The sequence below is a fragment of the Sphaerodactylus townsendi genome, linkage group LG02 (assembly GCF_021028975.2).
Source record: "Sphaerodactylus townsendi isolate TG3544 linkage group LG02, MPM_Stown_v2.3, whole genome shotgun sequence".
In the NCBI taxonomy this organism is placed as follows: Eukaryota; Metazoa; Chordata; class Lepidosauria; order Squamata; family Sphaerodactylidae; genus Sphaerodactylus; species Sphaerodactylus townsendi.
Genome location: NC_059426.1, coordinates 126,645,782 through 126,673,174, shown reverse-complemented (window position 1 = coordinate 126,673,174; position 27,393 = coordinate 126,645,782). Strand labels below are relative to the sequence as shown.

General features: G+C 44.5%; 2 protein-coding genes across 4 annotated transcripts in view; both read left to right on the top strand.

Moving 5' to 3' along the window:
- The first annotated feature begins 1,928 nt into the window (after nt 1–1,928).
- On the top strand, nt 1,929–13,663 carry LOC125425747. 2 transcript variants are annotated; one of them, XM_048483330.1, is made up of 9 exons: nt 1,929–2,048; nt 3,607–3,688; nt 6,415–6,544; nt 6,979–7,026; nt 7,549–7,648; nt 9,631–9,745; nt 10,588–10,646; nt 11,077–11,151; nt 12,986–13,663. In XM_048483330.1, the coding sequence occupies exons 2-9, from the start codon at nt 3,619–3,621 to the stop codon at nt 13,145–13,147; spliced, it is 759 nt and encodes a 252-aa protein (XP_048339287.1). In that variant the 5' UTR covers nt 1,929–2,048; nt 3,607–3,618; the 3' UTR covers nt 13,148–13,663. The 2 variants fall into 2 exon arrangements, with proteins under 2 accessions (XP_048339287.1, XP_048339288.1); XM_048483331.1 differs by lacking the exon at nt 1,929–2,048 and adding an exon at nt 2,068–2,210.
- A 2,392-nt stretch (nt 13,664–16,055) lies between these two features.
- The window catches only part of IVD (isovaleryl-CoA dehydrogenase), a 35,643-nt gene continuing 24,305 nt past the window's right edge, over nt 16,056–27,393 (top strand). For both annotated transcript variants that reach the window (XM_048485107.1, XM_048485108.1), the window contains exons 1-2: nt 16,056–16,228; nt 24,104–24,193. In XM_048485107.1, the coding sequence (XP_048341064.1) occupies nt 16,085–16,228; nt 24,104–24,193 (234 nt within the window). In that variant the 5' untranslated portion in view covers nt 16,056–16,084. The remainder of the gene's footprint in view (nt 16,229–24,103; nt 24,194–27,393) is intronic.

Here is a 27,393-nt window from a genome sequence, read left to right as displayed (position 1 = left end):
TCCAGCAGTACAGTTGTGAAAGCTAGAGTAGAAGCTTATTTTTGGGAAAGGTCTTATTTTTGGGGAAACATGGTATTTACTGTCTTCTGGACCCAGTCCGCCAGCCATGCCCCCCCCCCCCCAGCAGATTTAAGTAACCAGGAGAAATGAGGGTCATACAAGCAGGTGAGAGGTCTCAAACTTCCAAGAATACTGTCTGCATCTCCAGATTGCGCAAGAAGAAAGGTATCCCACAAAACTGGGCAAACTGGCATCCTGGGACAATTCAGTCCTATTGATGCTAGTGTGGTGTCCAAGTCAAAATAGATCAGAGAGATTTTAACTGCAAATTCCTGACCAAAATGACCCCATTGGGCTGCAAAGTAGTCTACCTCTTCCTGCTGGCCAGAACCCAATAGACCGCCCAGAAGGGTTCTGCAATTCTACACCTTGCAGTTGCAATGGAAGTGGAAAAATGAAGGATTGCCCATGGGAAACAATAGAAGGCCTATTTGAAATAATGGAAACCAGGAATGCCAATTGACTTGCATGGACTCCATTGAAATACATTACAGCACAAAAAAGGCAGCTAAGAAAATGCGGACTGGATTTAAACAAAAGGTCTCTGGGCCAATCTAGAATATGCCAACATTAGAATGACAGCCCTCACAGTGGAGTGACAGCCCCTAGGAACAGAATCTGTGTTCTGACAGTGGAATGACAGCTCCCACACTGGAATGACAGTCCTGGGAAACAGGATCTGTGCTCTGGGACTGGAATGACAGGACAACGCTGCAATTAAAGTCACGGAGAACAAAATCTGTACTCTGGGACTGCAATCACAGGTCACAGGGCAGAATAACAGTCAGACTGTCATTCCTGTGTGGGACCTGTCATTCCAGTGCCAGAGCACAAAATTTTGTTCCCCAGGGCTGTCATTCCCCTCTGTGACATGACACTGCAGTATCAAAGTACAGATTCTGTTCCCTGGGGGCTGTCACTCCTCTGTAAGGGCTGTCATTCTAGTGTCAAGGTAGTCTATTTATGGGCCCAGAGACGTTTATTTGAATCCAGTCCACATTTTCTTTGGTACCTTTTTTGTGCTGTAATATATTTCAATAGAGCCCATGCAAGCCAATTGGTATTCCTGATTCCCATTATTTCAAATGGGTCTTCCAGCCTCCCTAATTTTTTCGAGTGCAATCCTGTCACTCATTTTAGCACATCCTGAAAAAATATTATTTATTTGATGCCTTCAAATGGCTGCATGAGAGGCAGAAATTTTACTGGTGAAATTTTCCTCATTTGAATACTGTTTAAAAAGGTTGGCAACGGGAATGCAAAATAAGAAATGTGAGTGTCGACAATAAGTCAGCTGCTGGGCAAAATAACGCCTCCGCCGCACGCCGCACGCCGCACCCCACCCTATTCATCCACTTACCATGGGAGTAAGTCTATGGATCTGATTTATTTATAGTCTCTCTGACATTACAATATTGAAATTAGTGTAGTAGGAACAGTATAAGATGCACAGTGAACAATGCAATAAAATTTACAAAATTTGCAAACTCAGTAAGAATACGATCATGCATACAATAAACAGTACCTACAAACCAAGCTCCTAGTCCCTTTATAAAAGTAGCCCTCCTGGGTTTCGTGGAACTTTCCTCGGAACAACTACGCTACTAGGGACCCTGCCTATTTGGACAGTCACCTCCGAACATGAACCAAAGTCTACGAATTTGGACCTCCCAATCATGCACTTAGACCCAGGTCTAAGTGCATGATTAAACTGTTAAATTGTTACAAACCACACCAAAACAACTCGCCTCGCCTGTACCGTTTTACACGCCTAAGTCCGCACCTCTACAAAATGTGTGCAGAAGAAGGGGGGAGGCGGACGTGCATTTAGCGCATGCGCTTTTAGCAACTTCCTCGCCGCCTTTGCAGCCGCGGCACTGGAGGCGGAAACGTTTTTGTTTTGAACTGCGGCGGGAGCGGTCCTGGTGCTTGTGATATTTAAGTTAACGGGTTCGGGGTTTCGTCTTCCGCAGTAAAACGGACGTTTGGTAAGCATTCGTTCCTGGTTTGAGTCGAAGCCCTCTTTTGCTACTGAAGTGGCTTATGGAGAGGAAGGCTGGGGATAGGCGTAGGTTGGGCATTGTGTGCTTCATGCGGACCTAGAGGACCAAGGCTGAGCTCTCTGCTGCTCAGTCCGGAATGTCAGTGAGGTGTGTTGCGCTAGTTGTTAACGCTCCGTTGAGACTAACTACATGGGAGGCTTATTGTCAAAGTAAAGGGCCGTTGGAACCGTTGCCGTGCCCTTCTTAGGAGGGCGATAAACGTCCTCACGTAATAGGGGGGAGGTGCAAGGGGAAAAAAGTTAGTTTCTTTGCAATTTCTATCCAATGTCAATTTCTATTAAATATCAAACCTAAGCCTCTTTTGCTGATGTAACAACAAACAGTGAATCTTGTATGACTTACATTTTAAATGTGCATTAGTTTACAAACAAAATTACAAATATGCTTATACCTTTTTCGACAAAAAGAACCAAGTAGAATTGTAACTTCATCACCAGGCGTTGAACCGTCTGGAATGTTGCACTCTGGTGCAGTGTCTATCTAGTTCTGTTTAGTAGGCACTAGGACCCAAGCGGAGCATTCTCAGAAAGAGATGGTTCAGCACATGGCTGATGAAGTTACAATTCTGCTTAGTTCTTTTTGTTGAAAAGGGTATGTAGTACATGAGGAAGAGCTGGTTAGTTCTTGCCTTCTGCAACAGGAAGAAATGAAAATCGAAAATGTTAGTTTTGTAGTAAGTAGAAGAGTATTATTTGGCATCCATTATTTGGACATCCATGGGCTTTTCCTCACTCTCCCCTATCCCTCCTATGCTGCGCGCTGCTCTCAGCGCTCGGCATCCCTGGCGCGTGCCCCGGGATCATCAAAAGGCGCCCTTTGCAAGAGTGCCAGGGATGCCACGCGCTGAGGGGGTGCGACAGCGGCAGCGTTGGGGCGGCTGCGCTGTTGCTGCCCCTCTCGTGGGGAGTGCTGGGGGACCGCGCGCTACTTGCGCCGGGCTTAAGGTAAGTGGGGAAAGGCCCCATATTTATTTATTTAGCCTTTCTTCCCAATGGGGGTTCAAAGTGGCTTACATTGCTTTTCTCTCTTCCTTTTTATCCCTGTAGCAGACCTGGTAAGTAGGTTAAGTTGAGAGTGTGTGACTTGCCCAAAGTCACCCAGTGAACTTCTGTGGCAGAATGATGATTTGAACTTGAGTCTTCTAGGTTCTTTAACCACTATGCAGGCTTTCAGTTATAATAGACTGTGTAGCATATTTGGAGATCCAATTGAACTTTATAATACCTGCCTTTAAAAAGAACTCACTTATCAGACACACAGGGGCCTAATTCATCTTGGGGTTATCGCAAGTGGGGGACTGCCAGGAATCTGAGGGCTGCTTGGCCTATAGGTCTGGAGATGAAAGTGCAGCTGTTTTCAGGGTCTCATTTGTTTCAACCATTACCTCGGGGATAGACTGCTTCAGCTGCTTGTGTTTCATGAACCTTATGCACTGTGATAGTTGTTTAGATAAGGTAGCAATCCTTCCTTCCTTGTCTTTCAGACTTTAAGCATCATGTGCAGTCAGAGGTCCAGGATCCCTGTCTTCAGTGTCCAAGTACCCAAAGTGATCAATGTGGCTGAAGGTCTGTCAACCTATTAAGATGGCTACTGTGTTTCTCCTGGATATCTTGGTTTCCTGTCTTGCGATCCCATTTCACTGCAGGGATTTAACTGAGTAACTAAGGTAGTCAGGATGGTCATTCTTTTAGAGAGGATCACACTTTTCATGAAGAAGAAGAGTTTGGATTTATATCCCCCCTTTCTCTTCTGCAAGGAGACTCAAAGGGGCTTACAATCTCCTTTCCCTCCCCGCATCCCGACAAACGCCCTGTGAGTGGGTGAGGCTGAGAGAGCTCCAAAGAATTGTGACTAGCCCAAGGTCACTCAGCTGGCGTGTGTTGGAGTGCACAAACTAATCTGGTTCCTCAGATAAGCTTCCACAGCTCAAGTGGCAGAGCAGGGAATCAAACCCAGTTCTCCAAATTAGAGTGCACCTGATCTTAACCACCACACCTCGCTGAGTGAGAAGTTATTGTTAGAAGATGAGAAGCTGGAAGACCTAGGTCTGAATATTCCCCCTCCCACACACACACACGTCTATGAAAAGCTCCCTGGGTTACAGACTCTCAGCCTAACCTACCTTACAGGATTGTTGTGAGGATGAGATGGAGGAGAGGAGGACAATATGAGCCACTTGAGTCCCCGATGAGAAGAAACATGGGATATAAATGAAATAAATAGATGTTTACAATGAATTTTACCTCATTACCCCATAAAATCACATCTTGGTTTTCCAGTCGCTGATACAGAGCAGTGTTGTCCTCCTGTTTTTGTTTGTTTTTCAACTAAATCAAATGGAATTTGCACAGAGACTGATGAAATGCAAGTTATCCAAATACCTCTTAAACAAGTTCAAGGGTACCTAAAGTCTTCCTTTATCTCCCACTTTCCTTTCTAATGTTGGACTCTCAAACTACGTTGTAGGAATTGGGAGGGGCCATACAAGCCATCTTGTCCAACCCCTTGCTCAATGCAGGATCAGCGTAGTCCAAGCATCCCTGACAAGAATTGATGCCCCTGACATGTTGATACCCTTTGGAAAAACTAGCTAAAAGGACTCTGAGTAAACACACTGAATTGTTGGTTGTTGTCGGTTTTCCAGGCTGTGTGGTCGTGGTCTGGTAGATCTTGTTTCTAACGTTTTGCCTGCATCTGTGACTGGCATCTTCAGAGGTGTATCACAGAGAGAACACACAGTGTCCAGTGTGTAACAGATAAAACTGAATTGTGCTGCACAAGGAAAGGTGAATCTCCAAAGAGCCACTGACCAATCTGAGTGGGTATTTGCTTGATCTGGGAATGAAGCAAAGCACAGAATTAGTTCCAATGCTAGACTGAACTTTTCAGCATCAATAGTAATATTACATCGTAATTACTCATTAGATGTCTCCTCGTATTGATTATGTGACCTGTGTTTATTATATGGCTCTTAGTGTGGACCAGTAACAATTTACATTGTATAATCTGTTTTGAGTCTCAGTGAGAAAAGCCAGCTAAAAAATTCAGTAAGAAAATAAATAAATAATAAATATTAGGAGTGTCTTTTAAGTGTTACAAAAATAATGTGCTTTACATAGAGAAAAGAGGCTGGTCCTACTTATTTTGTTTAGAAAATTTGATTGCTTTCTCTTCAGACATGCTCGAAGTGGCTCACAACGATAAAACAAAATCAAGCAGACAATAAGAACAACAGAACAAATCATATCCCCCAAAAATCGATGATAAACCCTGTCAATGAAAACAGCCAATAAAAGCAATCTAGGACATAACAGCAAAAAAAAAAAATTTCAGCCATCTAAGATGCTATTGATAAAACATTCCTCAGTCTTGGAGCAGACCATAAAGCATCTAGAAAGATGGGGGCATTAGTTAAAATCTTTAGCTGCAGACTCCTAATCCGAAAAAGAAAAGAATAGGGAACATAGGAATAAAGGGAAATCTACAGAAAGCTGGGTCTTGAGCTGCAGATCAAGTGCAGTGTTTTGAGGCAGGGTGTTCCATGGGGATGGGGAATGGAGGCAAAAGATGGAAGGACATACTAGGGTCAGTGAATTTAAGAGAACCAGCAAGATAGAAGGGAAATGAGAGATGCAAGGCAAGAGAATAAAAACACTTGGAAGCAAAAATCTGCAGCAAATGTAATAATACTGGAGAAGTAAAACGAGAGAAGAACTGTGATCAAAGTTAGAGGCAGAGAAGGCAAGATGGGTGGCACATTTGGGAATGAAGAAAGATAATCCTGGAAAGTGCACTGCTGTCACAAAATAAAAGTTAACCAAGGTTTTAGTTGCAAGAAAGGAAACAAGGGAACCTGCAAGGGTGGGTGTTATCCTGTGTTTTTCCTCTACCGAGCCAATGTTCTCTGTTTGCTCATTTTGACTCCTCTTTTGCTGGTATTTAATTCTGGATGTCCATCTCCAACTACGTCTCTCAAAAATCAGACTTTGGAAAGTTGTTCATCCTCATTTTTCACCTGTTTCTTTCTCCTTTGGCTCTGCTCTGTTCATTTGTCCTCAGCCTCAGTTTTAGAGTTCATCTGATGTTTTAGTCTCCTCTTCCCTTCATTCAAGTTGTCACTGCATCTTGCCATTTCCATTGTTTTGGCTGGTTCTCCTAAACCTGTTCCATCTTGGTCACTTCTGCGTACTGTCAGGTCCACTCAGCCTCACCTCCACCCTTATTTTTCCATGTTGACTATAGAAAGCCCAGTCCTGGCTCTGTTGTGAAATGTGCTTTTCTTTGTGTGCAGAACTTCAGCCATTGCCTCCTTCAAGAACAAATCTCAACAGAACTGCCAACATAGAGCCCCACAGAGATCATGCTTTTGTGTTCAGGGCAAAGGCTCCAGAACATATTGCCTTCAAAGGGGCAACTCAAGGGTAAAGTGGAAGTTTACTTCTCCTGGCACTGTTACAACTCTGGGTGTTGAACAATAAATGTGACAATTATGTGAGATTTACTTAAATGTCTGAAGATGGTGCAGTGGCTGAGCCTTTTTATTTTCAGAAATTCAGAGTATCAGACCATGTTGTATAATAGTCAGAGTGCTGGACTAGAAGACCCAGATTCAAATCTAACTCTGCCATGGAACCTTACTGAGTAACCTCAGGCCAGCCACTGTCAGCCTAACATACGTCTTTGGGTGGCTGTGAGTATAAAATGAAGGGCAGGAGATTGAGCTCCGTGGTGGAAGTGTAGGGGGGAAATGTATGAAATAAACAGCCTTGTTTGGAACGTGATATCAGCCTGGATTTTGTTTTTTTAAAAATCCCCAAACTGGTACAGTATTAATCTATATCCCATTCCTGTTAAGGGTCACGAAGGTAGAGCCTCCACCCCCTAAGAGAGCAGCTGTACAACAGTGAGTACCTCTTTTGCACATCCTGTTCGTATGGCAATTTAAGTTAGCATGTGTTAAAATAGTCTTAATTAGGAAAATACACTGCTGTACAAACATCATAGTATAAAGCTCATTTTTTAAAAGTGTGTAACCCAACCAAATGCTAAACCATTTTACAACTAAGGAAATCACATTTAGACCTCTCATAGTGCAGACTATGTGGACAGCATGTCTGTTGTCAATACACACTTGGAGCTTTTGGGCTAGAGTATTGGACTAGGAATGGGAAAACCAGGTATGTGTCCCTGGTAGACCATGGGCCATTCACTGATTTTCAGTCTATTCTATCTCACACAGTTGTTGAGCCTATGAAATGCAGGAGTGTGGATGCTGTTTTCAGCTCCATGGAGGAAGGCCTGGAGTAAAAATGTGCCATTTCGACACATCCTTTTCATCTGCAGTGTTGGAAATAGTATCAGCCTGAATGTTAAGTGCTGAGAGACTGCCACCTATGATGCATTTGTTATATGTTTAATTCTGTAGTCCAGTGAGCAGATACAGGCGGGAAGCAGAGCTCAGGAACAAAATCAAGCTCTTGGAGGGTGCCAGAAGCGAAATGATGGTGAAGTTGGAGAGAACACAGGTAGGAAGTGCCCTTGGCTCTGGTTAGCATAAGATGACATGTGTGGTATGGAAGCGTCTCACAGACCTAACTTAGAGGAATAAACGCAAAAAACAAGCAGGTTTAATGGAATAATGACTGAGGCGCCAACTGGTAGTACAGGATTATACCCTTATGAGGGATTTACATCAGGTGGTTCCTCAGAAGGTGACTGTTTTACAAGGAGGTTCAGTAGGAACCAAGTTTTAAATTGTCTGAGAGCAAACAATGTCCAGTAACTGCTACTGCAATTACATCTGATAATGTGTATTATTGACTTCATTAATCAAGGTTTAAAGCCCTGTGCTGGAAATAGATGCGAGAGGGGCCTTTCTCTACAAAGTCAGATGAAACAGGCAGAAATCCAAGACCCTGGGCTGCTTCAGATTAAATCAGAATTCTAATAGGTGGAACACACTACCAACAGCATGTGATGCTGTTGAGACGAGGCCACAACCTGCCAGTCTCCAGGATGATCCTCAGTTTTTGCCTGTAGGGCTTCCTGTAAACTGAGCAAGAGGCAGCCCCGAATTCATGTGCCGCTTTTGGTCACTCTGTCATGTGTCACCAGGGTGGTTACCATATGACCCAGGAAACCTGGGCTTAAAACAACTTGGCTCTGAAGCTCACTAGGTGGCCTTGGGCCAGATGTAGTCTCCATCTAACTTAACATTCCAGGGTTGGAATGTCGGGGAAGGGCGGTATAGAAATTTAATAAAATAAATAAATAAATAAATAAAATGAGTGACCAGAATAGCTGTGCTGTATGTGCCATCCTGAGTCCTTCAGAGAAAGGGTGAAATAAATATGGATAGAGTGAATGAAGTGTTTTTGGGCAAAGGTTTTAGGAATCCTGAAAGCAGCAGTTTTTCTCCCGGTAGCTGTCTTAGTGGGAGAGGTGATAGTCAAGTGAGAAGCAGGTGTGAAAGGGCTGGTTACTGGGCTTAAGAAAAATGGCTGACAGGGCCCACTGCTCTTCTTAGACTAAAGCATCTTGTTTGTGAAGAATGATGCATCCAGTACTTGGGCTACATGTTTTCTAGTCTTTGCCTCCTGCTACCTCTGTGTTGTTTTGTAGTGGGAGGGTTATATTGTGTGTAGGAGGATGATAATGCAGTGTTGGAGCACAGGAGGCCCCTGTAGGAGCTGACTGTTTCAAAGGTGTAAAATTAACTAAATGTGCTACCAGCTTTTGCAGGCTTAAAAAGCCACCTGGTACATTGTTCTGTAAAAATGCAACTAATGTTTTGTGAAGGGTTTGTACATATGTTCCTGGGCTTTTATGAAAAAGTTGGCTCAGCTTTCGTTATGCCAGTATGTTGTAGCAGCTAGAATGTCAGACTAAAATGTGGGAAACCCACATTTGAAACTTCCACTGCAAAGGAAGCTTGCTAGGTGACCTTTGACCAATCACCCATTCAGCTGAACATACCTTACAATATTGTTGTGAGGATGAAAAGAAGCAGTGGAGGATGGTATAAGCAGTGGAGGGCGGTATATCAAATTGAATAAATAATAAATAATAATAATATAAGTCATTTTGGGTCTCAGCTGCGGAGAAAGGCAAGATATACATAACTAAATTGTTTTATTGTCATATATTGTAATTATCTTTAGGTTTATTGATAATTTATGGTTTTTATCCTGTAACCTGCCCTGAAACCTAGGATGGGCTAAAAACACATATAAGTAAATAGCGTGCAATTCCTTGCCTTTCTTTGATAGCTAAAGGAAGTTCTTTATACTGTAATGTAGGACACCATGGGATATTTATTGTGAGAATCTGATTGGTGATTTTATTATTGTGTTATGAATGTTGTTGTTAGCCACCCTGAGACCATCAGGGAAAGGGTGGCCTATAAATCAAATTATAACTATAAATAAATTCTGGCAAACGTTGGTAGCCTAATGAAAAAAGCAAGGCTCTTTTGAAGGGTGCTGAGGTTTGGTCTCTGTACTTTCAGGCCACTGTAAATGAGCTGAAGGAGCAGTGTGAGAATCTACAAAGGGAAAACCAGGAGTTCAAGCAGTTTGCAAAATGCTGCATGTTAGACCAGGAAACTCGCAACTGTCTCTCAGGTAACTTCATTTAGTCAGTTCCAAGATCTCTGTTTACAATAGGCTTGTACGTTCTTTTCGTTGCCTTTTCCCCTTCTGCCTCCCTTTCCACGAGCTTTCCAACCATCTAAGATGGATTTATAAATGTTTTAAATGTGCTCGTCAGAGGTGGCTACTTTGGTAATGCAGGCTGAGCTTCAGTGCATATGAAAAAAAACAAAGAAAACATATTTAAGTATTTGTTGGAAGTTAGATAAAATACATTAAAATGTTAGATATTAATGCAGGAGAGAAATGTTAGATGTAAGTTTTAATTATATAAAATTCTAGGAAAATTGTCTAAAGAGATGAAGAAATTTTATATATATTATTATTATTTATTAAATTTAGTATACCGCCCCATCCCCGAAGGGCTCAGCCTTCAGTTCTGGAAATAAGTTTAGGGAGATAAGGTTATATTATGTAGTTAATTCTGTAAAGGTCTGGATATTTTTGAAATGGGATTTGAGTTAAAGTAATAAAGATTTCTGGGTTTAGATTTCAATATAAAGTTATTTTAATAAGAATAACAATGATAATATGGATAATTTCTACAGCGGGGGATGGGGGGAAGTCAACTTAGTTATTTGTAGTTTTTCTAATTGTTTTGTAGTTTAAGGTGACTGTTTCGCTGTTGTGTAGTGGTTTTTTTGTAGTGGTTGTAAATGTTATAAAATCAATTAAAATATTTTTAAAAAGAAAAAACAAAGGAAAGGTATGTAACTGTCTTGCAGTGAGTTAGACCACCAGACAAGGGTTGTGCAACAGACTTGAAATGTATGACTGTATGTATCTTGGAATTGAATGACACATTTGTGAATCAGTTGCAGGTGGCAAAACCTTGGAAATGGAAGAGATGAAGGAAGAACAGGCTGAGATGATGGTAAGACTCAATATGCTTCCTTTTCCATTTCTGACAGGATAGCTCTCCCCATCTTATTAGTGTTGAAATTTTTCTGTAAATCATTATTGGCTATCATAATTGAGAAGCTATATATCCAATAAGTCGAATTTGTGTGGGACTGAACTTGACAAAAATACAATTTCTGGCATTAATTCCAGAGGGGCTGCTGTGTTTGTTCCTGAATAAGCTTTAGTTAGTCACAACTCACCTCAGATGCATAGGGATATCCTTCCAAAGCAGTAAAATTAGTGTAACCAAATTTAGGTGATGGGATAGACACTCCTATGCATCAGAAAAATTGAGTTCTGACTCACCAAAAAACTTAGGTGGGAATAAATAAACTTAACCCTTTATAAACTTCAGGTGCTTCATTACTCTGTTTTTATTTCTGATGCTGCTTTCCTTTCAGGTTTTGACTGAGAAGCTTAATACTGACCTGGAGCTGCTCTGCAAGATGGTTAAAGAGCAGAAAGATAATCTCCAAGTAAAATTACTACTATTTCTTCCCTCTTTTGGGAAATTGGAATTGTCATTTAAGCACACATCTGCATGGGTCACACAGTATAACGTCCCTTCTACTATAGATCTTGTCTCATCCTTTATCCATGTGCCTGATAGGACCTCTGATCTTTTGAATGAAACTGACTACTTTGATATATTGCTACAGTATCTCCTCCCCCAAATTTTTACTATTTATTAAATTTGTATCCTGCCCCTTCCCAACCAGGGAAGCTCTGGGCAGCATACAAGGATTAAAATGTAATAATACAATACATACAATAAATATGATTGAAACCTAACAATATCTAAAAATACAATCAGTTGATGGCAGCACACGAACAATAAATCCTGTTTATCCTGTGGTATACATCTCCCCAACTCAACAGTCGGTCCATTCTATCCAAGGCTAGGAGACAGCAAAAAACAGAGGTTGGTGGTTGATAGTTAGAAGGCCAGCAAGATGTAAGAATGGATAGCAGGTGGTCTCCATCAGAAGCCCAATGGAACATCTGTATCTTGGCCCTGCGAAATTGCTTAATAACCCCCAGAGGGTCCTGGTCTCAGGTGACAGAGAGTTCCACTAGGCTGGAACAAGGGCCAAAAAAGCCCTGGTTCTTGATGAGGCCAACCTAATGTTCTTGGGGCCCGGAACCACCAGAAGGTTACCGTTAGAGGACCAAAGCATCCTCTTTGGGCAATATGGGGAAATGCGGCTCTGATGATACAAGGACCCCAGACCACTCAGGACCTTGAAAGTCAGAACTAAGACCATGAAAATGATCCAGAATTCAACTGGTAAACAGTACAGTCAGCATAGCTCCCTCACTGGTGTTCCAGTGAGGAGTCTTACTACCAGTTTTAGTTTCTGAATTAGTCTCAAGGGCAGGCCCATGTAGAAAAAGTTAAAGTAATCTAACCTGAAGGAAATGGTTACATGGATCCCTTTACATAGGTCTGAGCGGGATAGGAAGTGGGCCAACTGCCTGGCCTGACGGGAGATGGAAAAAAGTCACCTTTGCTTGTGTGTCACCTGGGCCTCCACAGATAAGGAGGACTTCAAAGTACAGCCAGGCTTTTGACAGATATGACAGGTTGTAGTATCACACCATCAAATTGAGGCAGTTAAACCCTAACCCCCCAACCCAGCCACAGGATCGCCATCTTCAGTGGATTCAGCCTCAGTCAGCTCTGTCTCATCCATTCAGACGCAGCCTCCAGACATTGTGCCAAAGCATCTGGGGCAGCAGCTGCCTGGCCCTCCCATCAACAGAACAAGCTGGGTGTCATCTGCATATTGATGACAACCCAGCCCAAAGCTCCAAACAAGTTGTTCCAGGGGCCGCATCAAGATGTCGAACAACACTGGAGAGAGGATAAACCCCTGCAGCACTCCACAAACAAGTGGATGCTGCCAAGACTCCCCCTCCCCACAAGAGTCACCTGTTATCCCTGGTCTTGGAGAAATGAGGCCAGCCATTTCAAGGCCATACCTCAAATCCCAGCATCAACGCAGTGGGTCCAAAGATTGTGATCAACCATGTCAAATAACACTAGCATCACTGACCTGCCTCAGTCCAGCTGCATCAAGAGCGTGTCTGTGATGGTGACCAGCCTGGTCTCCATCCCGTGGCCAAGGTGGAAGCCGGACTAGAAGGGGTCCAGAACCTATGAGTCCTTCAGAAATGCTTGCAGCTAGATTTATTTGGCAAGAAGAAAAACAAATGAATACCTATTTGGTTCTGGACAAACAAAGTGAATGTGTAGCCACTAACAGTGAAAGCCCATGTTACTTTGATTATTTTTTCTTTTCCCCATAGACTGCAAAGATGACTTGGAAGCAGCTGGAGGAGGAGCGAGCCCACTTCAGAGAGAAGCAGCAGTGTTTTCAAAGAGAAATGAAAGAATTTGCTGACATTTTGGATCAAGAATATGAATTTGTAACAGCAGAAATGGAAACAACTATTCTTACACCACTCTAACTTTCAATCTCAGCATAGGGCTTAATTGGCTGGAAATCAAGGACTAACACAGAACATACATTTTGGGTTTAAAAAAGTTTCACCATTGCCTCTCACTATCCTGGTGTCTATGTTTCTATCTTTGTTGTTCGTGTGAGTCTTACTCACAGAATTTGTTACCTGAGATTTGTTTACCTTAATAAATGTTGCAAAAATTCTGTATTCTTAGATATTTCATTTAGTATGCAAAAATTGAAGTTTGGGCAGGGGGACTGTTCTAGCAGGATGGTAAAGCCTTGGGAGGGTTTTGTTAAAGAGGGTTTTAATGTTGGGCACCGACAAATTTGTATTGAACGCTGTATTTTAAATGGGTTTCAGGTTTCAGGCTAATGGAGCCTATATTGTCTATTTTATAATTTGTCTTTTGTCTGTGTGCTCCATCTGTTGTTGCTGTATTTATGTTGTGCACCACCCAGAGCCCTTCGGGGCAGGGGTGGTATATAAAATTAATTATAAATAAAATAAATAAGTAGCCAAGCTTAGCTTATGTTGCAAAAAAAAAAGCAGATGTAATCAACAGAAGTGTTCAGTGCGTAGAAATGCTAGAAATTTACCACGGGTGGTATGTGTCTATATAAAGGTTCTGTGATGACTAACAGAATACCCATGCAAGATATCTGCTATGTAGAGCCTGTATGACTTTCTTTAAGCCCTGGTTTGTTTCATAGTGGCTTTGGCTCATGTTTTAGTGCCCATGTTTTAATGATACTGTGTTAATTGTAAGCAATCTGCTTCTGTTAATCTTGTAACCCTTGTGTTCCAGCCCCTGCCATTAGACAGTGCCAGTGATCAGCCTATTGTGCAACCTGAAGACCATGCCCTTCACTCTTGCAGCATGGTGCAGTGGTTAAGGGGCCGACTCTAATCTGGAGTACTGGGTTCAATTCCCTTCTCCTCATGAAGTCTACTGAGTGACCTTGGGCCAGTCACAGTTCTTTCAGAACTCTCTCAGCCCCAGCTGTCTCACAAGGTGCTTATTGTGAGTAAAGGACTGTGATTGTAAGCTGTTTTATTTCCTTAAAGTAGAGAAAAACCAACTCTTGTTCAGGCAGCAGAAGTTCCTCATAGCCTACTCACAGTGTGAATTCTATCCTGACTGCTGAGGGCAGTCAGCAGAAGGGAGAGGATATAGATCTAGCAAATCCCAAACAACACATAACTGGAAAAATCTACGCATTTATTGAACAGTATCAGGATAGAGTTCTGAAAGCCAAGCAGATTAATGGGGTGGCCAACTCCTTTTCCAACAAGGTTCCTGTGCCTCTGAAGGCTGCAGTGACAGAAAACAATCCCAGCCAGCACTGTCCCTATCGCTGCATGCCAGTGAAAGGGGACAGACTTGTGTTGGTCAAACAGTTGTCTTCAAGTAGGGGTGCAGGAGCCAAGCAAGACAAGGAGTTGGCAATCCTCAGTAATAGAACTCAGAGCCTGCCACTAGGTCTGTTTATCAAGCTCTCACCATGCCAATTGGCCATGCTGGTAGGGGCTGATGGGAATTGTAGTTCCTGAACATCTGGAGAGCCGCAGGTTCCCTACCCCTGCTGTAGTAGAACAGCTAGATGCATTAGTGAGACAAGCCTGTGTTGGTTATGTTGTAAGTCCAGCAGGTGCATGACTTTGTACTGTGAACCTGTAAGCATCCTCAGCAGTGCAAAGTGTTTTCTCTAGAGTTTCCATTCCCAGAAGTTCCTTCAACATGAAGCCAATGAAGTGTAGTCTAGTGTGTACGCTTAGGGTCTCTCCAGCATCTCAAGCAGAGGTCTTTCTCATCACCTACTAGCTGTTCCTTAAATGAAAATTAAACCTGGGACCTTTTGCATGCCAAACAGATGCTCTACCACTGAGGCCCCTTCTGGATATGCAAAATAATGCACTTTCAATTCATTTTTACAATTATTTGCAAGTGGAGTTTGCTATTCTGCACAGCTCCAAAGTGCATTGAAAGCGCATTACTTGGCATGTGTGGGGCCTGAGCAGAGGGTGCAACCATTCCAGTCATGTGGGGGGTGCAAAATTCCCCCCCCCCCATGTGACCAGAGAGTTGGGCCCTCAGACTTCACCCTCCCTTGGCCCCATGCGTCTCTGTTGCTGGGGAGAGGGGAGGGGGCAGCAGCAGCCTGCACTGGGCGCTGAACCTGGCAGGCTCTGATCCCGGAGCAGGCTACAGCCGGGCTTGCCCTCCCCACCTTTATCGGAGGCACCGGGAGTCTCTGATTGAGGTGGGGAGGTCGCCAGAGAGTTTTGGCTGCTAGGCTGGGAAGAGGGGCTGCCTTCAGCTCCTCGTCTCGCTCAGCAGCAGGATCGGCAGAAACTCTGGCTGCTGGGCTGGGAAGAGGGGCTGCAGTGGGCTTCTCTTCTTGACCAGCAGCCCAAACGCCCGAGAAACTCTCTGGCATCTCGGTGGCTGGACTGGGAAGAGTGGCTGAAGCCTGACTTGTGAATAAGCAGTGCTTACTTGCGAGTAAGCAGTAGGGCCGCTCGGAGGGTTTTTTTTGCCTTAGGGCGCCATTTGGCCCTGTACACCTCTGGGACTGAGTCACAATCCCTCCCTAAAATTACACTGGTTGAAGACTAATTTCGTATCCTGAGCCTTTCATAACAAGGGCTGGAGTTCATACTCATGTAGCTCGCGCAGTAGTAAGCTGCACTGTGTTCAACTTGGCTGGGAAAAGGGGAATTAAGCAGAGGAGCAAGTGAAGAAACCAAACAGGGCAGTCTTGCACTTGATTCAACCCTGCCCAAGTCCGATTCTGGCCAAGAGGCATCCAGTGGGCTGCCGCATAAGCAGGGACTACTATTGGACAGGCAACTACCCCACCCCTACGCGTTGATTGGCCAGAAGGGCTGGTGGGCGGGGATCCCCGGGCCGGGTTTGGCGAAGTGTGCAGAGGTGCGGAAATGGCGGCTGTTGCTCTGGTGGGGAAAAGGGTGGCCAGCTGGGCCTGGCGCCGGCACCGTGCTCATGGGGCGCTGGCGCGGCGGGGCTACGCCGGAGCCTCCTTGGACGACACAGTGAATGGGCTGAGCGAGCAACAGCAGCAGGTACGGGGTCGGGTGGCCAGGCTTTATTTACCTGCAACCGTGCTTTGCAAATTGTCTACAGTTGCCTTCACTCTCACAACTATTGTCCCAGGGGTCCATTCCCTTTAGATGCTGGTGTCAACGCGGAGGTGAGATCCGGACTTGAATTTCATACCTGCACGTGGGAAGTTGTCTCTGAGGATGTGCAGAATGCCTTGTTTCGTGACCGACCTGGGTCCCGCATTTCTAATGCGGGTTTCCCAGGTGGAGAATATAGGTTCGGAGTAAGCTCAAGCCACCTCGCAACTCTCGCCGTGAGAATCTAGCTAGCTGCAATGACTTTTGCTGTCCTTTAAAACAAAGCTGGGAACTTGACAGAGCATCTTTTCTGTTACAGCGTGTAGCGGGGGTTTGGGGGCAAATCCCTACACGATTCGTCTTCATTCAAATTGATTGCCTTTTTGGAGTGTTTTCTTTGCTGTCACTTAATATGGATTAAAATTCTAACAATGGATAAGACATGTGGTGAAATAAAAGGTAAAGGTAAAGTTTCCCCTTCAGTTGTATCCGACCCTGGGGTACCACTGCAAGCAGTGATTTTATAGGCAAGCTGCTTTTGTGGGGTAGTTGGCCAATGCTTTCCCCGGCTATTCTTTACCCCCTAGCTATAGGTACTCATTTACCGACCAAGAAATGGATGGATGGCTGAGCTGATGATGAGCCAGCTGCCAGGATATCTGACCCCCAGGGGGCTCGAACTCCTGACTGTGTGATTGGCAGTGCAAGCACTTAACCACTATGCCACGTGGTGAAATACCAGCCCTTTAATTCTCATCCTAACTATGAAGGGTTAAATTTTACCTGTAAGTACTGCTAAATTGCATGTAACTTGCTCCATACAGTGCTGCAATCTAAAGCTGGGAAGTGGTAAACCTCCGCCCTCTTCTGTTAGGTGAAGCCTATCTAGCTGGATGTAAAACAGAACAGAACTTATTTGAGTCAATTAACAAATGGGGTTCAAGGGCCACAAAACATCATTTGTTTTTATTTAACTGGGAGCCTTCTGCTGGCAGTGAAAAGGAATATTTATTGTATGTATATTTATACGGGTTTGTGTGAAAGATGAAGAGTTGAGTTTTAGGGAAATCTAGTCCAGCTGATAAAATGCAGCCTTCTCCCCCTCCCCCTCCCCCTCCCTAACAGACTTAGGTGCCTGCAGAATTTATTTCACCGTGCTGGGTTTCTTGCTTATTTTCTGTAATTATCATTCAGTGGTCAAGCATGTGTTTTGAAGGTATAGATTCTGGTGCATCAAGGCTGGGATGACCTTTGTTCAAGACTGGGCCCAAAGAGCCCCTGTTAGGTTAGTTAGAGAGACTCTACTCGGCTAAGAGGAAAGCTGACCCAACTTTGTATATGCCAGTTTCTCATAGGCTGCTATCAAATCCTCATCACATAAAGTATGTGTAGCATAGATGTCAAGAAATTTCTTACAATCTACCAAGCTGTCTGTTATTCTGTACCCAGAGTTGTAGTTTATCTAATATCTATTACGCCTGTCATGCATCAAGAAGAGGCAGCATTTTGTTGCCTCAATTTCATACATTTGTGTTTCACTCCTTCAAAATAGGACAAAATTCTTGAATGAACTTGTATCACAATGAGATTATTATAATGCATCTCATATTATTGTAATATTTGATAATGTTTTGAGCACTCAAAATGAACTAGACAAAAATCAACGTATGATGGGGTGGGGGGGTTTCCCTACGTATGATGGGGGCGGGGCTAGAAAAAACTGGGGAGCAGCGCTCATAGCCAGAGTTAGAGGCGGAGACGCAGCGCCTCGGCGCCTCAGCGCCTTGACGGCAGCGACGCGGGTGACAGCAGAGCGCCCCGGCGATTGGGCCGGCTGCGACGTGGGCGGTACAACATGGGCAGTTGGCTATAGGAGCCTCCCCCCGTTCCCTGGAGGCTGAGGCCAGCGTTCGGAGGTCGGTGGCAGCGACTCCTTTAGTTCTTCCAACATGGCCGCCGCCAGCTGCTACTGAGAACCACCACGGAGCTCCCTGTACAACAGCATCATTGGATGCACCAGGAGCAGTACCACTCTCTGCCATAGGTGGCAGTAGAGTGTTTAGCCTTGTGGCCAACTTTGGCGCTACAGGATATATTTTACCACTCTGCAGACACAGTTTTTCCACTCTTCAGACAAAGTCCCGGATATGAGATAGCAGTGGGGTTGGCCCGGCTCCTGCGATCCTGTAAACCATCGAAGACCCTAATAACACACTGGGCAGCCGGATGTTCCCAGTGGAGCGGTCATCATACAGTGGGGAGTTGCTGAAATCTGAGTATATGGTGATGTCATTAACTTTTCAGAACGTACACATCAGCTGTGAGAGAGCTGGGTGCTTTATCCTCAGGACATACACACCAGCTGTGAGAGAGCTGGGTGCTTTATCCTCAGGACATACACACCAGCTGTGAGAGAGCTGGGTGTTTCACTTTTAAGATATATACATCAGCTGTGAGAGAGCTAGGTGCTTCATTCTCAGGACATTTACATCAGCTGTGAGAGAGCTGGATGTTTCATATACTGACATTGCTTATCCAAGACTGATCGGGGTGGCCATTGTGGTAGCGGCCCCGGCTGCTACCCTCGGACTACATTTATTCTGGTTTACATTCTTAGTTCCGATTTATAGCTCTCCTGTTTTGCACTTAGGCGGCTGGCTCCAGGTGGTGGTCGAGGCAACTCACCCGCATCGCCTCCATAACCCGCAATATACAATAGATATCTCATCATAGGAGAACCTTCCACCATTACCCCCACTGCCCCACTGGGAACCTAGATGATAACAACACCCCTCTGAGGAATGTTCTCTCTTGTTTTCTTACCCTAGCACCTTCCGAATTTATATTGATATTTTTCTTTAAACCCGGTTGTTGCTGGTAACTTAAGGTTTACTTTAGATATCCTGATAGTAGTGGTATAATTATTACGACAGTTGTTAGCTGTATATAGATGTATTTTGTGGATAGCTTTGGAGGTTGTATTTAGTATTTATTCTTAAGGGTAGTCATTAGTATTTATTGTGGGTAGTTATTAGTGTTGTATTAGAGCCAGTGGCCATTGCAGCTAATCTGGCATAAGGCTAAGATATTGATTAATACTGGCTCAGTTAATCATTCTGGGGAATATTAGCCAGGTTTTTTAAATTAGGAGGAGGGAGGCTGAAGATTGGAGCTTCATGGGGGCACAAATTCCGGGGCTAGGGATCCCTGTGCAAGGTGATGGGGACGGGGTAGATACTGCGGTATGAGGGCGGTGGCCATATGATAGAAGACATCACGAGATGCAATTATGCTTTCGTTTGCCTTCGACCTCCGACCCTATCCCGGTAGAAACGATGGTGGTTGGGTTCAGGGACACTCTGCTTCGATCTTTGGTGTGCTAATTCAATGCCAGGTCCATCAATAATAAGACCATGGTGCTCCGGGATTTTCTCTTTCGAGGTCAACAAGTGGACCTGGCATGTATCTGACCGTAAAACCTGGGTCTTGTGAACAGGTGAGACCGTTAAGCCCTCGGCGAAGTCGCGCCCGGAGTTTAGCGATGCCTTCACCGATCCACGTAACCCAGGGCCGAGGCGGTGTTGCATTGTTCATCCGGGTGACTCTATTCCCTTCTAGGTGCAGCCCCGTCGAGGTCACCGGCATAGAAATTAATGTCGGCCTGGAGTGGTTATTGGCCTCGGAGAGATTGGCGTATTCTCCTGGTGTACCCGGTCGCCCTAAGCGCACCCGGGGAGACAACCTGCCCGCGCGGCTTGCTTTTGGAGGGTGGTGGCGGATCTGGGGCGTTCGCGGTTCCCCAGACTTTATTGTCTTGGGGGGGACTTCAATGTTAATCATGCCCGGCGCTGCCTCTCCTGGCATATAGCGACCGCGGACTCTGAGTGTCATCCATGGCGGCGCTTCAAGGCCTCTCCGCTTGATAAACTCTGGCCCCACCCATGAGGCGGCACCTTACGCTGGATTTGGTCTTTCGGTCCGGGGATGAAACCTTGCAATTCGTGATCCTTCTACTGATAAAGAGTGCCATGGTCCGACCATTTTGCCCTTTCTGAAGATTGGGATGGACTTTGCTGCACCAACCTCGCTTCTAGGCGACGGGCTAATTTTATGCCCGCCCGCGGAGACTCATGGATCCACTAGAGCTTCCTGAATGCTCTAAGGACCCTGAACCCGCCGGCACACTCAATGAGCAGGTGGAGTATTGGAACTCCGACTCTCCGATGCCATCGATGTTGTTTGCTTTGCCTCCGGCGTCCTCTACGTGCCCGCTCGGCCAAGCTTCCATGGTATAAGCAGAGGAGCTGCGCCGCGCCATGAAGCGAGGCTTGTGGGACGCTATCTAGAGCGAAAGTATGGAGGAAATCTCGTGGACGAAGCCGCGCGAGACGCATCCTATAGAGATCGCTTTACTGAGAAGCCTATGGAGGTGTGACACGAAGGGAGGCGAAGAGGACTTTCTTCTCCTCCCCTTCAGCGTCCGGCTTAGCTCGCCTTCAGCACAACGTTATTTAGCGATAATCGATTACTGGAAGCCTCCCTATCGGAGAGATCTTTCAAATCCCCAATTGGATATTAGCTGGCTGTAGAGGCATTTATGAGCTTTTTTCGCGGATAAGATGGCGTCGGCTCCGCCACGCACCTTCCATCCCACGTTAGCTACAATTAAGCGAACTGGAGACTCCCACATGCCGTCTTCTGGTCTTAGCTGTTTTGACCCAGTTTTCCCTGCTTTCTCTTCTGAAGTCGCTGTCGACAAGGAGCCTTAGCTGCTGTTAGACCTACTACCTGTCCTTCTGGATCCGTACGTGCCGTCCTGGCTTGTATTGAAAATCTGCTGGGCGGAAGACTCTGACCCCATCTGTTGAGTATCATCAGCGGGATGGGTTCTCTTGAGCAAGGAACCTTTGGCGGATGGGTTGGAAGGAGTGCAGTGGTCCACCCACTCTGGGTAAAAAGACTCATCGTTAGGATCCAGGAGATCCTGGCCAGCCATTACGCCTTTCCGTTTTGAATATCTTTACCGTTTCTGGGAAGGTAATGGTGAGAGAGTGGTGTTGGAGCAGCTTCAAGGTTTTCTGGATGACGCATCGACTTTTAGGACCCTCTTACCCAGTCCGGCTTCCGTGGCGCAGGCATGTGGGGCGAGAGACTGTTCTCCATTCGCCTGGCGTCACAGACATTACACTCCCGTATCCAGCTTGAAGCCAAGGCGGATCGGCGGTGCTGGTGTTGTTAGATCTCACCGCAGCATTTGATGGTGGTGGACCACGTTAACGCAGCCCACCGCCTGGCCGCCTCGAGTCGCGGGGCACTTTGTCCTTCAGTGGATAACCCTCGTTTCTCCGGGGCCGGAACCAGCAAGTGAAGATGCGGGGACCATAGCCTCCCGGTTAAGTGCCCGCTCCAATGCGGTGTACTCCCAAGGGGCATTATTGTCCCCGCTGTTATTTAGCAACATCTACATGCGACCTCTTGCTCAGCTGTGGGTGCGGGATTTTGGGCTGATTTGCCATCAGTACAGCTGATGACAACACAGCTCATTCTGTTGATGGAGAGACGCTTAGCCGCCGCCGCTGCGGCTCTCCAGCACTGTTTGGAGGCGGTTGCTGGTTGGTTGCCGGCAAGAGCAGGTTAAAACTGAGACCCTCGAAGGCGGAGATCAGCTTTGGCTTAGTGGAGTCGTGAAGGGGGGGAGGGACTTCTCCAGCTTGCCCGGTGTGGGAGGGTCACATTGACACCCGAATTCCCCTCCGATCCGCAAGAGGCCTAGGGGGTCCACCTGGATTTTGTCTCTCTGGCAATGGAGTAACCCAGGTGGCCCCATACAACTTTCCGGAGCTGCTTTTTTCCACTCTCCGCCAGGCCCGGCGGCTGGCTCCCCTTCCTCTCCAGAGCGGACCTACAGCCTCCAGTGATCCATTGCAGCGGTCATCTCCAGACTTGACTATTGGTAACTTCAGCTCTCTACGCGGAAAGGCCTTCCCTTGCGTTTGATCCGGCGATTAAAACTGGTTCACCATGCAGCAATGCACGTCTGCTTACGGGCAGCACCTTTCGGGAACATACATCCAGCCTGCGCCGGGCATTGGCTTCCAGTAGAGTTCCGGATGTCATCTTCAAAGGTCAGTTGGTGTTGACCTTTAAGGCCATTCCACGGCCACAGGGGCCATCGTATCTTGAACCGCGATCAATTCCCATATGTATTCCCTAGGCAGCCCCTCTCCGGTCCGGCGAGGAGGCCAACTTATTAATTGGTCCTGGCCCCTCGGCGATGCGCAAGCGTTGGTAGCCTCCATAGCGCTGGGCCAGGACTTTTACAGCCCTGGCGCGACCTGCACTGGTGGAACGCTCCTCCGCACCCTCCCAGCTGTCCGGGCCCTCTCTTGCGGGACAACTTTTGCCAGGAGTTCCGAGGGGCCTGTAAGACGGAGGCTGTTGTTCAAAGCCCGGGCCTTGAGGATCCAGCCGCTTATTACAGTGCCGTCTGCTCAGGCCCTTAACATCTGGAGCCACAACTCCATCAATTCATCATTGAGATTCTCAGCCATGCCCCTCTCCACTTCATCGCGGGGAGGGAGGGATTTTATATTGTTGGAACGCTGGACGCCACCTACATCTTGGATTTTTAATTTAATTTATAGTTAAATTTGGACATATTGGTAAACGCCTTGGGATATTTTATCGCTGCTTTTAAATGTTATTAATTATACTGTTTTCAAATGTTGTACACCGCCCAGAGCCCTCCGGGGATGGGGCGGTATAAAAATCCAATAAAATAAATAAATAAATAAAATTAAGGCCCTGAGCTGGGATAGCCGCAGGCTATCTCTTCAGATCCCAGAAACTAAGCAGGGTCAGCCTTTATTTGGATGGCCAACCTCCAAGGAATACTAGGGTCATGACTTGAAGTCAGGCAATGGCAAACCACCTCCTAATGTGTCTTGCTTTGAAAACTTCACGGGGGGTTGCCATAAGTCAGCTGTGACTTGATACCATACATATAACCACACAATATAGTACTGAAGAGATACAGTTAAAACCTTGTAATTTAGAATACTTTTTTTTTAAAAAAAGTGTTCAGATCCTGTAGAGGAGACTGACATTTGAAAACTGCTTCTGCTATTGGACTTTTTTTTGTTGTTGAACTGGGAACTTGATTTGCAGATCTGAGGCAAATGTGTTCCTGTACTTCAGAGGTGAATTCTCCAGAGTGCTCTTGATTTGATTTCCAGACCAGATTGGCCTCACTAGCTGTCTTGAATTCTGTGTTGTGTTTGCCTGTCTCTGAACGGGGTCATAATTTCATGCAGGCTTGGAATATCTGGGCAACATGACTTCTTTAAAAAAAATAGCCCTTATTGCAATCATGTTACCTTGTTGCTTTCTACTTTATTCATTCTGTAACACTAACTGTGTTGTTTGGGAGAGGATTTACACACACACACACACACACACACACACACACACACACACACACACACACACACACACACACACACACACACACACCTCTTATGTAAGGATGTGCTTCTAAAATAATCTGTAACTTCAGTTGCAATAGATTAAAAATATTTCGTAGGCCGGGCAGTTGTGTGAAGTAAGTATTCAAAAGTAATATGAACCCAATCTTAAAACTCAATTGATACACACATGGAAAGGGAGAAAGCAAACCACGAAGTTGTTCCACTTACAAGTACTTTCCAACAGAGGTACAACGGACGGCTCCATTCTGAATTTCAGTAGATTTAAATGTTAGACTTCAAGTTATCATTGAGATTTACAACATATATATTTTAATGTTTCCTTTTTTAACAGCTTAGACAAACCATGATTAAATTCTGTCAGGAGCACTTGGCTCCAAAGGCCCAAGAAATTGACCAGCAGAATGAATTTAAAGGCATGAGGGTAAGTGCTACTGCTAACCTGCTCCTTGGTGTGGCATCATGGTGAGTGTACTTTTACAGTTGACTGTGTGCACCTGACTTTGGGAGATGAGAGTAAGAATGCCAGTACAGAGGATTTTGGAAATGATAAAATATCCGACTCATTAGAAGCTATTGCATTTTTATGATATATCCTCTTTCATGTGAAGTTGTAACTGGGCACAGAATATCTTCACTGCTTCCACTGCTTATCATAAAAGCAGTAATTGTATATGTCTCTGTGTGTATTAAGTCTATAAATAAAAATTGTGTATAGTTTCTTATTACGAAACCCAGAATGTTTCTCTTCCAACCAGCTGTAAAGGGCACTGACTTTCTCTTTAGCACATAATCTTGCTCTGACACTTTCTGTATGTTGTAGAGTGTTCACTATTGCCATTGGACTTCTGAATGGGAGATTTAATAGGTTCCCCTTAAGAGTACTCCATAAATTTGAAGAGCTAGAGGAATTTTTATGGGGCTTTCTGCTATTTGCTGTTGCCTTATAGAAGCTTAGCTGTACTTGGGAAGTTCCTATCTAGATCATTCTATACTTGTTATATTTCCCTGAAATTTATAATAGCCTTTTGTGAAACTCAATTTTGTAGGGGTATGCAGGTTTCCAAATTATATAGTATTCCTAGTTAAGAAAGCTTTGAATGTTAGCTACTTCTTAATTGTATAGAAGCAAACATTGGTTACAAATGCTGGGAACTTTGCTCACTGAACACAAGAGCTATTAAATAGCTTTTGTCAGCCCATCCACAAACAGTAATATATCAATAAGGTGTAGGTCTGAGATCCCTGTTTCAACTTTGCATTTGGAAACCTTGCAGAAGTCTTATTGAATGACAGCTCACCTGTGTCTCCTTCCTGTTCCCATTGATCTGTTGGTCGCAGAGTGAGTAAACAATCTTTTGATTTGGAAAGAGCATCACAGGGTTGTCTATAAAAGACCTGAACTGGTAACCCACAAAGCTACCTCAGTGCCATTTCCAATTAGTGGGAGCTATTGCTACTTAGGGGAGGTGAATGTGTGGATTGGGAAGGTTTGTCCTTGGAGTGTGTTGCTATTCACCCAAAAGTAGGTAAGTAACATAGTGTATTTCTTGTGACCTTTGACCTTGCCTTTTATTGAAAGGGAAATATAACTATTATGTGTCAAAGGTAAACATTTCAATTTCCCAGAATCTAGTGTCTGAAAGCTGCCTTGTTCATGTAAACAGAATCTTTCCACTACAACCTTTGGCAACAGAGAAGAGTTTCTAGCAACAGCCATTATCTTTTCTCGCTATTCTTTTTATCCAGTGCTTTCTTTTTCTGAAGATGTGAAATTGAGTATGCAAGATCAGACCCCAAAGTCTAAAATGCATAGGAATAAGTTGATGTTGGGACTGAGAGTGGAGAGGTCTTAATGACTATTTAGCTCTTAGCCAAAGTCAGGAGCATCCATTTTATTCATTTGTTATGCTTCTATATTATTTTTCCTCATTGATCAAACTACCCTGTTTCCCCTAATATAAGACATCCCCGAAAAATAAGACATAGTAGAGGTTTTGCTGAAGTGCGAAATATAAGGCATCCCCCGAAAGTAAGACATAGCAAAGTTTTTGTTTGGAAGCATGCCCGACGAACAGAACACAGGAAAAATAAGACATCGAAGAAGACCTATAGCACTCTTTGTAAAATTAATATAAGACTGCTGCAATGTCTTATGATGGGAAACTGTTAGTTTACAATAAAACAAGCAAACTGTGCCCCTTTCCCAGTTATTAATCCTTATTGCTGAAGGCCCTCCTCAGAATTCTGAAGCAAAGAGAAGCTGAGTGCTGCCATATGCCAAACAAATGCGTATTGTGAATTGTTCACTTGGAACTCAATTCTCAGATACACAGTTGCATGGTTCAGATTGGGACATGATACAATGTAGAGGGAAAGTGCTTAAGCTTTCCCCCACATGATATTTTACTGACATCAAATAGGCCCGGGGAGGTGCTATTTACCCCATTGGGAATACCTATATTTCATTTAATTGCTTTTAAAAAAAAATAGCCTGCCTTTATTGCTGAGACTCAAAGGGGGATTACAGAATGTTAAAAATAATCAATTCAACAGCATAAAACAGCCAGTAAACAATGCAATAGGACTGCAGAGTTAGAAAATGATTTAAGCCAAAAACTTTTTAAGGAATGACAATGCAGAAAGTGCAGAGACAGCAAACAAGACAGTCAAGGCAAGGTGATACCTACAATAAATGGTGTAATAGGCTTCAATCTTCCTGAGCTGTTCCACCATGGTATAGTGGTTGAGAGCAGGTGGACTCTAATCTGGAAAACCAGGTTTGATTCCCCACCCTGTGCATAATCGACCTTGCAGTTAACAACATGATTGTTCCTTGTTTCTTTGCCAGTAAGAAGAACTGGTATCTTGAGGAAATCTGTTACATTTTCAATACATCAGGAATGTCTCTGGAAGATAACAAATCATTGAGAGAGTGAGATGGTGTCTCAGTTGACAATATTTCAGTTCCAGGAGAAGGAAATTCTGCAGTTCAATGGTTTTTCTGTTATCAGGATGTTGATGCATACACATGGCATTAATTGAATGATATGTAGTGAGAACTACGTGTCTATGCTTAGTGAGGAAATCTCTCCTGGTAGAATTCTGCTAAACTTTGTTTGCTGCAGCACTTCAGGATATGTTATCTCATTCTGTAAACACAAGCCTTCTTAGGCTCACCTTCCAAGGCCTCTGCCTAATCAGTAGCCATTTCTTTAACCCACAGAAACACAGAATCTTTGCAGAGGTGAATATATGCAGCTAAGTGCTGTACATGTAAAAGACTGGCGGGGGGGCAGTAAACTAATACAAGCATTGTAAGACATATCAGCTGAGGAAGCAAGCAAGAAAAGCTACTTTTGGTAGAAGTTTCTGCAGTTAGTATAACTGTCTTATGGGCCACAATATTAAACTTTTGTTGCTGGGAGGGTATGTCTTTGACTGTGTTCAACTTCCTAACATAAATAATGTGCCCTGAATTCAAACAGGAAATGCTATTACCAATGTGAATTTAATCTCCAAAGAGAACAAACAATGCACCTGCATGCGTGTAAGTTCTGTAAAGGGTAGCAAAAAACCAAGTTGCATTCAACAATGAATTCAACAGGTGAAGCACATATATAA

Bases quoted from the DNA above. Each gene is read 5' to 3' on its own strand.
- LOC125425747 (XM_048483330.1), top strand. From the start codon at position 3,619: ATGTGCAGTCAGAGGTCCAGGATCCCTGTCTTCAGTGTCCAAGTACCC. The intron at 6,545-6,978 runs GTAAAGTGGAAG...ATTCCTGTTAAG, and splicing joins TTCAAAGGGGCAACTCAAGG to GGTCACGAAGGTAGAGCCTC. The intron at 10,647-11,076 runs GTAAGACTCAAT...CTTTCCTTTCAG, and splicing joins AAGAACAGGCTGAGATGATG to GTTTTGACTGAGAAGCTTAA.